This window comes from Canariomyces notabilis (assembly GCF_033297395.1).
Source record: "Canariomyces notabilis strain CBS 508.74 unplaced genomic scaffold N656scaffold_25, whole genome shotgun sequence".
Classification (NCBI taxonomy): Eukaryota; Fungi; Ascomycota; class Sordariomycetes; order Sordariales; family Chaetomiaceae; genus Canariomyces; species Canariomyces notabilis.
The window spans coordinates 119,175-135,238 of NW_027041847.1; the positions used below are offsets into that span (position 1 = coordinate 119,175).

A 16,064-nucleotide genomic window follows, 5' to 3' on the forward strand; every position below is an offset into this window, starting at 1 on the left:
TGTGACTTACCATGGTCCAAGGTGTAACGTTAGGGTTAGCTTAGCTAAGGCTGGCCGGCCGGTGCCGATGAAGCTTGTTTCGACCCAATTGATCCACGACATAATGTCACACAGAAAGCTTAGGGAAATGGAAATCCGGGGCAGCCTCGGCGCAACCAGATTGAGAACTGAAAGACCAAGACAGTGAAGCTGGTGTCGAATGACCACTCTTCACCGCCTGCAGGATACCAAGTCAGGCGAAGGGACAGTTACCTATGTTAATTGCCAGAGAGAAATCCAGAGGAAAAGAAAAAAGTAATACAACAAAAGCTTCAACTCCCTGGATTTGGACAAACAGGCTTGAATGCTTCGACACCTAGGGTATTGTGATCGGGTGACTCTGAGTCGGTGAGTAGCTTGGTTTGAGGCTTAGCTGTTGTAGGTCCAAGGAAAGGTGTAGAAGTTGATCAAGGTTGAGGAAGGTCCGGTTAAGATACGGCCGTTGACCAGGGATTGCTGCCTGCGGTGCTCGTCATGTGCACTCCGAGTCACAGTGTGGTAGGGCTCTGTAATTACCGTAACGCAACAGCTAGAGATTACAGCAGTACGTGTATGTACGTACTTTAAATACGCTTGCATAGTCCTGCGTCCCACTTAGCTTACCTTGGCTTGTAGCTTCTAGAATGGGATCTGCTCTTTCCGACGGCAACTCCGTGCTCAGTCTAGTTACGAGTACTCTTAATTCGCTGCGATTGCGACTCTGATGATTGCGACACGAACGGAATCATCCAAGTCGAAAGTCTTAAGTCAGCCATTGCGAGGCTGTGTTGAGTTCTCGTTCGTTGCGTGCCGAATTGTGATTGGTCAATTCCCAAGACCGACTGCCGCGAGCATGCAGCAGGGATTAGCGGGCCTCAGGGCGGCCAAGCGATTGGCCCCGTCCCGAGTCACCGGTCGCTCTTGACCCTCCGGTTCCACATTCCGGCCGGCACCGACAGCGCCCAAGTCGGCACGACGGAGAGCCGGGGGACTCAAGATTCAAGAAATGGCTGAACAAGGAAATCAGCTCTCCGCAAGCTTTTGCTGTGGGATTTCTGCTAGCACCGCGCAGGTGCAGAAAAGGTGGGGATTGCTTCAAACGAGGCAGACTGCAAGGCTCAGAGGCAGCTTGTGTTGAACTGTTGATGTCAACAGTACATAGTAGTTACAATATGGCTGTTCTTTCTAATTTGGTGATGAAAACGTAATGGGCGCGGTTCGCGAGGTGGCCGTCAACGGCGCAGAGTGCGTCTCTGGGCGGCGAGCACATAGTCAGAAGACTCAGAACACGTCTGATGTCGTCACCGAATCTCGGTGTACGAGCGAAGGCTGCGTAGTGCGTACCCGTCAGACGGGAGTCCCACCCCCCGGCCACCGGGAGCAATCCCCCGGTTTCTACCGCGAGCCTACCTACCTATTACTACCTGATGTTCTTCAGCTAATGCCGTGTTACACACAGCCCGAGGTTTGCACACGAAACCGGGCGAAATATCTCGGGCTTGATGGCTTGTACTAGGTTTAACCTACCTAGACGCGCAGACCACGGCGTCATGGACACTTTTCGGCAGGGCGGCGCACGATTGACTTTTTCGCCTTTCGTCCTAGGTCGGTGAGCAAGTCGTCGGATATGTGGTTGGACTCAATGTTAGCTTCGCAGGCGGCCAAAGATGGGTAGCGTAAACGCACCTTAAGTGCTAGTAGCTTGTAGTCTACATAATGGAACCAATTCCAGATCGGAAAAGGGTGTCCCAATCAGTCGGTCGAGGAGGGTGCCACTGGCGATCAACGCATGCGTCGGGAGCCTCTTGCTGCAGCTTGCACTGGCCAGTGGCCACCATTGGGCGAGATACGCCTGTAAACTGACTTGTCGCAGAATACTCCGTAGAGGGTAAAAGCTAGGTCGAATTGCCCTGCTTCTAGCCGTTCGGGGTCATGGATATGCACGACTGGCGGTTTTACATCATATTGCAATATTGTGCAGTAATGACCCTAATTGCGTCCATGCCGTGATCTCGGTGGGCCAGTCGTCCGGGAGGGCCAAGCAACGGCGCTACGGGCTGGTTCGGCGGGCTGCCGGGGGCTGTCGCCCGCAGTCCCGTACGACACCCAATGACGATTACCGAGACGTCCAAGACGTTCCTGGTTGTCAAGCCCGATCCCGTGGGTCGGCCGTGATCGTCCGACGTCCGGCAGACAGGTTGTCAGCAGAGGCCGCCGTCTCTAGTTCTGCTTGAGGAGTTGACACTACATAACACTAGTGCTTGGCAGCTGCGCGCGGTGTCAGGGGTTACAGCCAACCAGGTATCACAGCGCCTCCCCAACTTTGGCTCTTGTGTTGTCATCGCATCTCCGTTGCAGCTACAGACATTAGTCTACCGTGTTGTAAATCTCGTCAATCACGATCTCTCCTGCCGTTGAAACATTTAGCCATGTTTTAACACCCTTGTTTCATCTTGGTTTGTGTTTAATTGTCGCCCGGAACTTGCCTGGGATTGGCCGATCCTGACGACTTTGAACGGCCGACGATCATAAAAGTATGGGGTACCTCACAAGTTGGGATCTCGGGGCCCAGGCCGGCGGCCGCTTTTTGACCTAGCCAATTGGTGATGGCGCACCGTTAGGAGTAGAACTTGCAGAGCGAATCTACCAACAGAACATCCCTATGAGACCTGTTCGTCAGGTCTTTCTCCTGCTAGGTGCCGGGTTCGATCAGCCACACCCTAGTGGGGGCTAGTCTAGCGCAGGGCTGGTTCGTGGGGTGTTTCCCGGTTCAATACACCGCTACATACCGACCTGGAAACCTCATTATACGGCAAATGTCCTTACTGAAATGACAGAAGGGCCAACATTAATTATAGCTAGTCGGCTTCCGTCCACCACCTAACTTAACCGTGTCAACAAGGCTGCGGGTGTAGTGCGGACTCTAAGGTCTCATGTCTGGCCATTGGCATATCAAGTTCCATCCAACGGGACTGTGTAAGGGCATTGGGCTGTGGCCGGAGCCCGGAGTCCCGTTGCGATCCACGACGAGTGATATATGGAGTTTCCCGGTGGCTTTTTCCTCCATCTGGGCTGCGAGCGCCAAACTTAGTTCGACAAACGCCATTCAGCTGGGCGGCGTCTTTGCCTGGGCGAAGAACGATGCCTCTTCTGAGCGGCTATGTATCACTCCGAAGAAACAATGCCATATGCAGGGGAGACTGCACCGCGGCTAGGTATTCTTTGATCTTGTGTGCATGACTTAGCGATCGGAGAAATCGCCCTTAAAGATGGTCTGTATGTACCGTACATACTCGGTTGACGCGGGCGTGAATTGAGCCCCTGTGGCACGCGAGTGCTTGCAAGAATTAGCCCAGAACTTCGAGGGTTGCTAAAGCCAATCCTTGGACTCTCAGTCAAATCTTGTCGACTCTGGGCTCAAACGTCACGGGCGGCCGTAGGCATCTTGCGCATCCTGCGCATCATCCCGCGTCCTGAGATGCTGTCCTGACGGCGCATCACGATACCCGAGTAGTGATGAAGTGACACCATAGCACCTACCTTACACGTAGTGTAGCACGTAAGGTATCTTAGGCAGATGCCTCCTTGACGTCAGTGTCTTGTCCTATTCCAATTCTGGAAACAGCCTTAAACGGTGTAAGATCGCAATTGCCTGGTCGCGTTACATGATTCGGTGAGCCCATCGGCCGGCAACTTCCTCTGCTTTGTTAGTCACGCCGGTGGAGGTTCTACCCGGGTCCCTCTCCAGTCAGGTTGCCCCGTGTCCCTTCTTGCAGCACCTCATTACCTCGGCCACTGCGGCGTTAGCACCCCACCGCAACACCGTTTTCCTCATGTCGGCCCTTTGGGGGTTTCCATTCTCTAGAGCCATTGTGTGGTGCGCAGCCCTCCTCCAAGCCAGGCACTACAAGGGTCTAGCTAGGTCAAGTGTCTGACCCCTGTCGCCCTTGCCGTTACCGCGTAAATACCTGGTGCCCGGGTACGGAGGGTAAAATACTGTACTGCCCGTAATGACAACCGACCCCACCAAACTCTCGGTTCTTGGGTCTCCCTCTTTTCCACTTTTCCTTCTCTTCGCAACGTCGTTTGGCGCAACCGCGAAGCAAGACCCGCAGCCGGCACCTACACTAAATGGGACCTGCGCAAGCTGCACTCGGTTGGGACGGAAGTTACTCTGTTCCTGCTTCCCAGGTCACCCACCCAGCTGCGCCTTTACCTCCGTTGGGTCGTACAGTACAGCACCAAGATCCAAATCCGGGTCCCTCCCGTCTTGCTTGTGTCCCCTTGCCCTTCCTGTCCTTCCTGTCCACCCTGTCACCCTGTCCTTCCCTGCGCCTTCTTTCAAGACTGCATCTTCCGCATTAGCCTGCAGCACGCAGATGATGCCCCAGTCAGTCATTCTGAGCTAGGTGTAGTACCGTACCTTAGCTGGTATCGTACCTTCGCCTGTAGGGTAGGGTACGAAGGTACCCACCTCCTTACATTCTCCATTCTGGATGAGCGTCACTGCTGCCTTCACGCCGCAGGCCTTCCAGCCACTCCCGTCCGGATGACTTGCGAGACCTGCGCAGGCCGTCCGGGGCCTATAAGGCTGCCGCGATGCCCTCCTGGGTCTGTTGACCTGATGAGTCGACATCCCAGTTGCATTGCCAGGTCGAGTGCCTGATTACTCATTTCTCTTGTTTTGTCCTTGCTTGCCTTGCCTTTCGTTTCAGACGTCCTATTGTCCTATTCTCTTCTGTTCTACCACCACCTCTCTTAGGTTGATGCCTGAGCCCGTGTTGCTTCATACTTATCTTCTTGCCTTCGCTCGCTTGTGCACAACTACACAGCTCGTCCAGGATAAACTTGCACACCTCATCAGAAGGATCTTGTTTCTCTATAGTCGGCAAAAGTCTACCTGGTCGCCTTTCGTCACATCCCGTGGGCATAAGGACATCACGAGCAATATACCCCCGCCGCCACATCCCCTGCCGGCAGTCAACAACCCCCCTGCTGTCTGTCTCGCACGCCGCTTGCCCACGGACCACATCTACGACGCCGGCCGCCACATACAGCAGCTTGAAGCTTCGAGGACCCAGCAAATTTCCAAGGGGAGAGGGTCGAGATGTGTTATCAGTTGGTTGAGCTCTACTCTGCTTGCCGGTGCCTCTACTACCAGCATGCTGTTGACCGGTGTGCTGCCTATGGCCGGCCAGGTCATGGCATACAGAGGCGGACAATCTTGGTTGGGTACGCCTGCAGCGACCACTCATCGCACCGCTCCGGTGGCTATGATTACACCCATTCCCAGTACTCAGACTCTGGCTACTACTCAAGCCGGTCGTCCAAGAGCTCCAGCGGCCGGTACAGGTGAAAAGTAGTGTCTTCGATGATGGGCTGCTATCCTCGGCATTCACCGCCGCTGGGACGCTTTCAGTTTCAAGGCTAGGTCAACTACCTCTACTCGTTCCGAGCGAGTCCTGAGGTGGCCCCGCGTCCTTCCCAGCTTTCATACCTCTTCGTGGGCCACGACCGCTTGGTGTCAACATCTGCACCACCTGATATTGGCTGAAGGAGGGAAGCAGACAGAGTTATGCAACCTTACCAAGTGCCTGGGCCCGGGAAACCGAACCTCCTCGACGAATGCCGAATCCGCCATTGGACAAGCAGTCTTTGTCATCGAAGACGGGAAATCGAAATCGAAGAGAAGACGACAGCAGAGAGGGACGACAACACTTTTGCCCGGTCCACTGGTCCTCAGCAGACAAGGGATGTGTTCGGCCTTGCCGGCGAATCCACATTGTTGTCTCTATGGTCTCATTTGTGACGGGAGATTTTTGGTTTTCTTGTCCTACATGAAAGCATAGCGTCGGACATTGGAACGTAACGGAACACAGCACAGCACGCACCTTGTACAACACCCCCATGTCTTGCATCTCCTTTCTATCTCGGTTTCTTTTCTTTCTTCTTATGGATTCTACGAGCACCACGGTCGGTATGAGGCATGCATATGGGACACGATACCAGGCGTTTGGCCAAATGGCTTTCAGGCAACTGAGATGACCTCTTTTCTTTCTTCTGAGGGGAAACTCTCTTCTCACATACACTTTTTGGCCTCGGAGGCCCTTTCTTTCTGTTTGGCGGTATGGCTTTCCTCGGTTCTTGTTTTCTTTTCTCCTGGTTATGTCTGGATGGCTTCATGCATGTAACGTTTGGATGGACTCACCCCTCTGTTATGTCTAATAGCTGCTCTGGTAGCAGCGGCAGTCACAGCCCAGCCCTGGGCAAACAGGATGGACAAATGATGGTGGAAGCCGCTTGAGGGACATTCATTTGTTCTACCCCTTCTGGTTTCCTTGTCAGGCCGGTTTAGCAATCCTGGCTGGAATCCAGAGATTGCTGTTACTGCAAGGAGCCAGCTGAGTTGTGGGGAAGCATGGCAAAGGAGACGGTGCGACGTATAGAGGAATAGAACTTGAAATAGAACGGCAGATATTGTGCCCTGGAATTTTCGTGGCCACTGGCCGATCAGGACTTTGTGTTCGCGAAGGCTTGTTCGAAGAATAGAAACGAATTTGTCCGAGCTCTGTGTAACTGTAGCCTGATGACATGGCCACTTTCTTCAGGGTAATTCAGCTTGTTTTGTCTTGAGACTGCCCTCCGGGGAAACATAAACAAATACATAAAACAAGCCTGCATGACAACCTAAGGTAGGTATACAGCGGTTACACCCGCGAGAGCCAGCCCGCATTGCAGCATCATTTCAGACTCAGTGAGCTTGCGTAAGTCATGTGTCTGTCGCGTTGAGTAGATTAAGGTACACGGCATCTGCATACTGCAAAGGGGGTAACAGCATCGATTCCAAGCCATTGGTGTAGATTCTCATTGGGTGCGTGCCATGGAAGCAACGATTTAATTCAATTCCGTCAACCAATTGGAGGCCGCTGTAACGCCAAATCGACCAAAATAGGCGATTAGAGCAGTGACAATACAAAAGGGGAAGCAAGGAGAGAAGAGAGATCGAGAGAAAAGGTGAGAATGTGATAAAAATTGGGGGCCGGAGCCCCGTGGTCAGCACCTTAACGACGAGGCATTCTGTGGCTTCAGGGGTGCCAATCAGGCCTCCCAGGGTGCCTGGTACGTTAAAAATAGAGAGGCGGAACTCTCACTCACCACCGAGCGGGCGATTCTCTCAACTTTTTAAGGCTTGTCAGTTTTGAGGAATAGTATGCTCTGTGATTTCCGTCCAAGTCTCATTTCTTTGGCAAGAAGTCGTCTGCGAAGTGATATGGAACGACGAGAGTGATCCTAGTAAGAGCACAAGCGGTTGTTGACCTGTTGCGACGGACTGGAGTTGATATCGGACGGATGCGAACTGAATGATAACAGTCAGGGGATGAAAGATGCGACCCTACCGACGGACGACTACTAACACTACCTACCGCCCGACAGCGCCGGCGCCGCCCCCCCCTGTGTCCGTTCCTCTCCAGTGAGCCATGAACTGGCGCCATCTCAATCATTGCTCTTTTTTGGCTTCTCATCTCTTTCGCTCAACTCTGTACCTACCTGAACTTAGTAGGTAGACAGGCAATTACATACGTACAATACCTACATTGACAGGACTACATGAGTTTGCGACTGGAGGGCGCTGCCCCGTCTGACAGCGTTTTGACAGACAGCCTGCAGCACGACTGACCAAAAGGAGCAAAAGCCGAGAGTCCCGAAGAAAAACCAGCACCGACTGGCCGGTTACATACTCATCCCACGTGTCCAATCCCAAAATGGCGGGTTTTCCAAATGAGTGGGAGGTGTGCGCGACCGGTCAGTTACCCGTCTGCCTGTCCAAGTGTAGGACAAACACGGTACCTACATATAATCTGCACCTCGGACGCCGGCAGCCGCAGGTAGGCTACAGGCTACATATCGATCAATCCAGTCATGAAGCTTACAGCACTGTCGTCATGGGGGGGTGTGGTGGTGAGTGACAACCTCGGACGGGCCGGGACCTACGTAAGCCCCGCGTGTCTCACCCCGTGCATGTAAGCCTCGATGTTACCCAATACTGACTTCTTGCTGTATCTAGCTTCTAGAAAGGAAAATAGGAAGCATAGTTAGGTGCGGCTGAGACTGTGACGTTTTAGTTGCACGATGGCATGCGACGCGGAAAAAGCTCACAACGTCGAGGTATTTTGGAGGTCTTCTGTGTGTATGGTATGTCGTTGTTCTCTGTAATCAAGAATTGCATCATTTCCAGTTTAGACAGCCGCGACTGTCGCTGCAGCGCGGCTTCTGAAACGACGCCTGTCGATCAAATGCTTGACAGTGACGACATCTCACCAGTCACCACCACGGCTCACCAGATTAATAAGGCAGATTCGTAATGTCTCCGAATCGAAAGAGAAGAAGCATCTTAGAAATCCGAGCTCTGTTATTATTAATTGCAAAACCGGTTTACAACCAGACTTGAAGGCACAACTGGAGGCTGAAGACGGGATGACGCCACTCGGACAGGGCAAGCACGGAAAGGATTGAGGCGCGACGGCTGGGCGAGGAAAGGCTAGGCATCCTGGGATCGTCAGTGTTCAACTGCCGGGACCGATCATGTGCGACGCCGACTCCTGAAGCTGGGGATATCATTACTTAGCGAGGACTTTGGAAGTACTCCGTACATATGGAATGCAATTGTTCGAGCAGTGAAGTACCTATTGGGCTGATGCACTTATCTTTACGGAGTATAGCAGCATCCAGCTTCAGCTTGGTGCTTGGCTTCGGGCCTGGACGGTATACTGTGTAGGTTTTGTATGGTACAATACAAACATAGGGTCCTGTACCTAAGCAACAGCACAGCCTGTCCTACAATGCTGCCCTACCTACCAGTCAGCTCAATGGAAGAGTCTGCTTCGACAGCGGCCATTTAGTTGAGTAATAGAACTAGTACCTAGTCCAATGCTAATACGGACTACACTTACTAGGTGAGTCCTCCGCGATGTCCAAGGGGCTGTCTGGATGCACCTCGCTGGATCGCCAATCAAGAAGTGTACTGTACGCTCTTAATGACGATACTTCCTTTGTAATCTGGGTATTTAAACTGTTCGCCCAGGGCTTAGCTAGCCGTGCGAGTGACCGTTTGATATAAGACGGACACTGTATATAACCGAAGCTTGGCCGATATCGTCAGGGAGTAGTACCCCGCAACGCGTCTAAGCGCGGTCTACGCGTTATTGGTCACGGTCATTGTAGTCAGAGTTATAGATGAGGAAAAGGAAAGAGCAGAGATGAGCAACTTACCTCAAAGTGGGCAACGAGAACTGCTCTTTTCCCATCACCGATCACCGCGTTCACATCCTTTGTTCAAAGTGAGCCACCGCTTCATACCACAATTCAAACCCTACACTGCCTACTGTACAGTGTACAGCAGTCCACCGTGAATCAACTGGGAACGGCTTTTCATTGACATTCACCGACGACAACCTGGTGTTTCCTCGTTCTTCCTCGTCATTCCCACCGATAAAGGTATTCAGTCCAAACGATCTGATCGCGATCGGCCAAGGTACGTAGGATCTACAACCCTGTCCATTCATCACCGGCCATCGTGGCTTGCAATAAAGAAGCTCACATGGTCATCCTCGATTCAGTATCTCAGCAATACAGCCCCAATGAATCATGGCAGACCCTAGCCTGCCTTACGTTCCAGACAACGGCCCTGATCACCAGCCTGAAGAGTCGCAAGGCGAGGGCCATGGCCATGCGCTCAAGGTAATGGCGAGCTCTCTCCAAGAGTGCCGCGAGCGTATCAAACAAGGACAGTATGCGCAGGTTCTTAAGCAGATCGTGCGCGTGAGTACTTGCCCATCCAACTACTCAGCTGGCCTACGCTAATAATGCTGTGTGCAAAAGATTCTTTCCATGTGCCCGTGCAAAGCGGGCGACAAGCGTCACCCGAAAGACAAAGGGTGTCATATAGCACAATGCATCAGCGCAGTGTTGGGCGAGGACGACGACTTATACGCTGTTACCCAGCGTCTGTGTGCCTGTGAATACAAGTGGCCACAGTGCTCCCTGCCGGAACACATCTCCGCCCTAGATGTGCTGGCCGAGTGCCAGGCTGACGCGGACCAGTACGTCTCTGCCTTTTCGACCGCCCTCGGTCTTATTCGCCTGTCCCCTACTTCGGCTGCGGTAAGTAGGCTCGCCCATGAAAATCAAACGGAGCACCAACTGATATGGCTTGAAGGGTTACTGCCGTGCCGGCGTTATTCTTCGTGATTTGATGAGGCGGGCTGCCAACTCGGAGCCTATCGCCCAAAAGGCTATGTCCACCATCGTCAACCATGCTAGACTGAAGGGCTTGGCAGACTTCAAGCTCTCCTGGAGCTTCCTCAGACGTTTTGTCGAGAAAGGACTGTACAACACCGACCAATCCCGTAACGGCCCGAATGATAGCTACAGGGTGAGGAGGAGCCGGCCCAATTGGCGAATGCCTCTCTGCTAGTCTTGTTAACTAATGGCCCTCTTAGTTTATTCTGCAGCGAATGGCTGAGAATCTGAGGATTAAGCATGCTGGAAGAAATCCGGCCGAGAAGCTTCCGATCGAGCTGCTCACCATGGTCTTTTCGTACCTGGATACCAACACGCTTCTGTAAGCCTGCAGCTCAGCACCCCTGTGCTTTCCGAGAATTTGCTCTAACAAGATGCATAAAAGTCGGTGCCTGTATGTCAACAAGAATTGGCGCGACTTCCTCCTTACAGAAACGTCTGTTTGGGACCACATCCGCCTCTCGAAGCCGGAGCACCCAACAGGGAACTTGTTCAATAAGTTTCTAAGGGCCCGCAGTCAAGACATCAAGAGCTTTGTCGTCCAGGAAATCGTCAACTTCAAATTGACGGTCACCAAGCTGAACAGTTTGCTTCATGGCCTCCCGAATCTGAAGCAGCTGTGTCTAGGCACTGAATACAAGATTCTCACTCGACCAGACATGACTTCAGGCCTCGGGTTACCGACGAGGCCAGGCCCAAATCTGACCCGCCTGTCCCTGGGAGGGTTGTTTGAGGATGTTTGCATACGATTGATCGAGATAAACGCCCAGACTCTGCAGGTGCTCGATTTGGTCAACATCCAGGGAAGAGTGAACCGGGTGCTTGCGACGACCGAGCTTCCAAGGCTTGAAAGGCTGAGATTTGTTGGGACGGAATTCCTCCTCCACTCTGGTGTCGGGCAAACCGAGACGGCGCTCGTGTTGGTAGGTTGGCCCGGCTTGGACTCCACCGCCCTCCAGGATTGTGACTAACGAGCTAAGGAAACCGTGGTGGATGCCACGCCGAATCTTCAGCGCCTCGAAATCGATGGTTATGAGGTTCGCTGGCTCTTTGACCCGGTCAACCCGCCGGCAGTGTGGCCTCACCTCCGCGAGATTGTGCTCGGCCCAGCCGCATCCGTGATGGTGTCTACGGTCTATGGACACGAACTAGGTTTCCTCATCACGATAGCCGGCTCCCTACGATCCATTGAGGTGCTCTATATCAAACCCCCTGTGAGTTTTGTCAGAACCAATCACATCGCGATCCCGTTTTACGCCCCCATCTCCGAGGTCCTGGGTCAGCGCTTGCGCCAGCTAGAAGTATTTCGTTATCTGGGCGCGGCCGCACCGGAAGAACTGTATAACATCCTAGGGCCGGCAACAAGAGCCGGCAACCTCAAGGTCCTCGAGTTGTGGGCCGGCCCGTCGTTGAGGGCCTCCCTTCCCTGGAGCTGCTATAACAGACTGCTCAACGAGAACATCCACACTTTCGGACTGCACTATTTCAACTGGTCCGATATTTGCGACCCGGATGGATTTGACGGCATGCCTTTTATCGACTTGCTGAAAAACTGCCCAAAGGTGCACACCGTCAGCGTCTTCCCGAACGCTGATGCCCCCAAGGCCGTGGCCCGCTTCATGGCCCGCCTCGTCTGCCACCCGGGAATCCGAGTCATTCGTCAAAACGCCCTCAAGGGTACCCTTAGGGACGAAGTGCTCGAAATGGCACGCAAGCGTGGCGTCGATGTTCAACACGTCCCGCCCAGGCAAACCGCTACCTGGGTTGATGTCATCAAAGAATACTAGTGGCGCTACCTGGGAGGTGCTAGTCGGGGGGTGGGACTTGACAACGGGGGATTAGGGGAAGTGTTGGAGACGTTAACGGGTGATGGGGAAGCATTGGTCCCTCTAAGCTCTTGGCTCATATTCGTCAAGGCTGGTCTTGAGACAGTGACGCTGATGGCACACACTAGCCGTCAGCAATTTACCTAGCCTTTTGCGAGGCGGTCTCCGGTCAACAACTGGACATGTCGCTACAGCAATGGGAAGAGAGAGGGTGGAGAGCATCCACGGCAGGACAGGGGGAACATGCATACTATGATATGGCATTCGTCTGGTCGGGACGGATATTGATGTCGTTTTCCTTTCCCCTTTATATTGAGCATGGGCTGGCACTGGGCATTGCACGGCGTTCCCAAGAGAAGTCGCATACCATGCATGACCTGGAATTGGGCTCAGCGAGGGGAAATAGGCTTGTTGGTTCTATGTTCTTTTACATGTACGGAGTGATACCCAACCTGAACTTTGAGCTCTACCGCTCATCAGGTGCAACTGATTAGATCGGAAACAGATATATCTGGCCCAACCTTGTACGTGGTGATGTGTGCTGCTGAAAAGATCCTCTGATTTTCTTTCTTCCAGTCTTCATCCCTCCCCTGTCCCTCGCTCGCCGTGAGAGCATCTTTAACCTCAAAGTGCTATCACTCATCACACTTACGCCCGGGTTAGTCGCCCAACCGATCTGGCAAGACACATCAAACGATATATGTGACCAAAGAGAGAAATCGCACCAGGCGTCATTGTTTTAATACTACTATATGCTAAGCACTCTACCGTGCCTCTTAACTAAACCAAGACCGTTGAGTAAGCAGGTCGGTTGGGTAACTGCCCCTAACTTGAGTGATGATGCTACCCAACGCCTTCAAACTCATGATCCAGCTTATCTAGACTAAGAAGCTACTGCAGCTCATGGAAAGAAAGACAGAAAACTAAACTAGCAAGCCAAAGCCTAATAATGTATGAATGATCACACCTCTAGTCCATCGACTAGTGTCCGAGAGCTAACTGATCAAAACAAAGTTTGAAGAAAACACAAACGCAAGAGCTGAGCTAACCGATGCAGATATCGTAGAAAGACCTCAACTTTATGTCGGTTGAGCAAAGAGGGAAATGATGCTGCGCCTTCCCGCCAATGCAAAGCAAGCCCTCGACAAACCAGACCCAGAAACAGCCCACCCACGCCTCTTCGAATACATGAAGATAACAATGCTGTTGCTGTCCTGGAGCCGATCCAAGACAGAGAACCTCACTCCACCTTCCCAGCACCAGCAGAAGCAGCACCATCAGCACTCCCATCCGAATCCGATGACTGCACCGCCAAAGCAACACACTTCCGCCGCACCTTAGCTCTGAGCTCCTCCCGCACCTTTTCCAGGCGGGCGTTCTTTTCAGCCGCCGCCGCTGCCGCTGCCATCCCCACAGCAGCCTTAGCCCGCTCGGCAATCTCTTTCCACGAAGCCGCCGAGTTGTCATTGGTATTGTTACTTTCACGGTTGCTGCCGGGATCTGGGGTCTGGCCACTCCTGTCGTGACTGCCAGCAGGTTTGCCCTGCTCATGCTTCGGCTCCTGTGCTTGATGTTGCTGTTGCTGCTGCTTTTGGAATTGGCGGACGACGCGATGGGCCTGACGCATTTTGCACTTCAAGTGGTATCCCGGCTCATTTGCCTTGCGCCACTCAAGGTACGCTTCGTACAATTGCTGCTTGACCGGGTCGTGATCGCGCGGTTTCTGAGTGACGGGGAAGTACGGCCGGGCCAGAGCCGGCTTGCTGCCCGTGTTACCCCCGAGCCCAAGACCGAGTTGCGGTTGGGGTTGCTGGTTCTGGTCCTGTTGCTGCAGATGAAGAGGCTGCGAGGTTTGTCCCGCACCGAGAGGCGCAATCCAGGGGTTGGAGCTTGCCGTTGTGGATTGGCACAGTCCAGACATGGTTATGGCAGGGGTAACTGGAACGAAGGGGAAGGTGTTCATTCCAAGGCTGGGGGCAGTCGGCAGGCTCAAGTGCGGAACACTGATCGGAGCATTCGATATAGTTGCTGACGGATAAGTTCCATAGTTGGTGAACGCAGGGCTCGACGAGGTGGTTGCCGCAGATAACGTGGCATGAAGTGGCAGCGGTGTGATAATGGGCCGAATGATTGGGTTCGTCGGAGGTAATGAACCCGGATAGCCACCGGTAGCGGCGATGTTGAGCCCAGGGGGCGACAAGACTGTTTGCGAGGCAGCTAGCTGGGCTTCAAGGGACGCCAAACTGCTGGGTGTCGGCCCAGCATCCACTCTTCCTACCGTTTGCTGTTGGTTAAGCTCCGGTACAAGGGCTGTTCCCACTAGAAGGCTCGGCTCCAGCGAATCATGGTTTGAGATAGCATCAGGGAAGATGTTTGTCAGTGGTGTCCGGGACATCTTCTTGGGCGTGAACCAGGGAACGTCACCGCCCTTGGTTGATTTGAACTCGGCTGCTGCAGGATTCAACCGTTTTGTCTGGCTGTCGTCCGTCGCAGTCGAGGGTTCTTTCGCCCTTTGGCTGATAGAACTGCTCCTTGCATCGTCACTCGTGCTCGAGCGGGCTAACATGGCAAAAAGTTCATGTGCTGTCATCCGCACGTGGATGGGCTGAGGTTTAGAGACTCGACTTGAGCCGGCATTCTGCGTTTCGCCGTCAGAACTTTTTTCCGTCGTCCCTACCCTCTGCTTGACCTTGATTGCGACGATGGCAGGGTCATTGATCTGGCCGAGAGAATTTGGTAAATTAGCTGCCTGACAGGGCTGCGGCGGTTGGTCTGCGTTCTTCTGCAAACGGCTTAGCAACCCCTGGAAACGAGCCTCCTCCTCTGGTGAAGGCTGTGTTAGCGCATGGTCGATCTTGTTTTCGACGATTGGTTCGCTACTGCTGGCGGAGTCTAGACGGTCCGTTTTGTCAGAAAAGACGGTGTCCCCGTTCCGAAGAGACGAGGTGACCGGGCTGGCGCTGTCCTGATCAGAAGCGATGGCGACTTGAAGGTTGTCTAGCAGACTTTGTGAGTCTTCCGACTGCACCTGCCGGAGACTAACAGGAGGTCGAAGCCGCCTCAACTCCCCTAGCACTGCGTATGGCAACGTATGTTCGTCGAGTGCATCAGGATCCACAGGCAGAACCTCGAAGTACAGCCGATTGGGTAGCGAAATCTCTTGGCCCTTCACGGTCACGACGATGGGGTTGACCTGCTTGACCTGAACAATGGTCACCTCGTCTGGATCCGGCCCGAGGGTAGATGGCGAAGAGGGCAGATGGCCAGCTGGCGCAGAGAGCACCGTTTCCTAGGGGGCTTGCTTTTCCGCTGGCTGACGGTACTGGATATGGCTCGATGACTGCTTCTCCGTTCCCGGCAAGAGGGAAGAAAATGAGCTCTCGCTCTCTCCGGAGCCGTGCTTGACTTTTGCCAGGGTGTGTCTCTTAACGCTGGCACCAGAGGATGACGTTGCCGAGGCCATCCCTCGCCAGTCGGTCGATGCAATTGCCCGGTTCCTTCCATGAGAAGTTCCGAATCCGGTCACGTTAGTCTTTACCCTAAGCCCGGAGGCCTTGGTTCGGTTCGAACTCTTGATTGTCGAGGCATGACTGGCATAGCCGACCATCCTGCTTACTAGTGGGCTGGAAGTGCCTGTCTGATGTGTGCGCTGACTTTGAGAAATCGAGTTAGTCATCAAGTAGAACAACTGGCCCGCTATCTCAGAGTCTCGAAAAGCATAGGAGCCCTAGAGTTGGCAGTGAGAAAGGGGAAAGGGTATGCCAGAGTAGGCGTCTTACAGCTTATCCTAGGGACTCGAGGTGCTCCTCCAGGGATAGGTAACTGTGTAGAGACGCTTTCCCTGTCCTTCAAACAAGGCAAGCAGCGAAGGGAAGTATGATATTCAGTTAAACCCGGAATTATGTTCGGTTTCGGCCTCGA

General features: G+C 53.4%; 4 protein-coding genes across 4 annotated transcripts; 3 read left to right on the forward strand and 1 right to left on the reverse strand.

The window, feature by feature from the left end:
* The first annotated feature begins 3,852 nt into the window (after nucleotides 1-3,852).
* N656DRAFT_337083 (uncharacterized protein) lies at nucleotides 3,853-4,606 on the forward strand. Its single transcript, XM_064809289.1, has one exon. It carries the CDS (start codon nucleotides 4,029-4,031, stop codon nucleotides 4,425-4,427), a length of 399 nt encoding a protein of 132 aa, XP_064666978.1. The 5' UTR covers nucleotides 3,853-4,028; the 3' UTR covers nucleotides 4,428-4,606.
* Nucleotides 4,607-5,125: 519 nt separating this feature from the next.
* Nucleotides 5,126-5,365, forward strand: N656DRAFT_675180 (uncharacterized protein; the record flags this gene model as incomplete). Its single annotated transcript, XM_064810476.1, has 1 exon — nucleotides 5,126-5,365. A coding segment is annotated over one exon (240 nt), but the record flags the coding sequence as incomplete, so codon positions are not given.
* A 4,298-nt stretch (nucleotides 5,366-9,663) lies between these two features.
* N656DRAFT_800924 (uncharacterized protein) lies at nucleotides 9,664-12,104 on the forward strand (the record flags this gene model as incomplete). The annotated part of the gene is made up of 6 exons (XM_064818056.1): nucleotides 9,664-9,837; nucleotides 9,898-10,179; nucleotides 10,235-10,450; nucleotides 10,518-10,639; nucleotides 10,703-11,240; nucleotides 11,298-12,104. The coding sequence occupies 6 exons, from the start codon at nucleotides 9,664-9,666 to the stop codon at nucleotides 12,102-12,104; spliced, it is 2,139 nt and encodes a 712-aa protein (XP_064666980.1).
* A 1,279-nt stretch (nucleotides 12,105-13,383) lies between these two features.
* N656DRAFT_771004 (uncharacterized protein) lies at nucleotides 13,384-15,750 on the reverse strand (the record flags this gene model as incomplete). Its single annotated transcript, XM_064813817.1, has 2 exons — nucleotides 13,384-15,410; nucleotides 15,462-15,750. The coding sequence occupies 2 exons, from the start codon at nucleotides 15,748-15,750 to the stop codon at nucleotides 13,384-13,386; spliced, it is 2,316 nt and encodes a 771-aa protein (XP_064666981.1).
* Nucleotides 15,751-16,064: the final 314 nt, after the last annotated feature.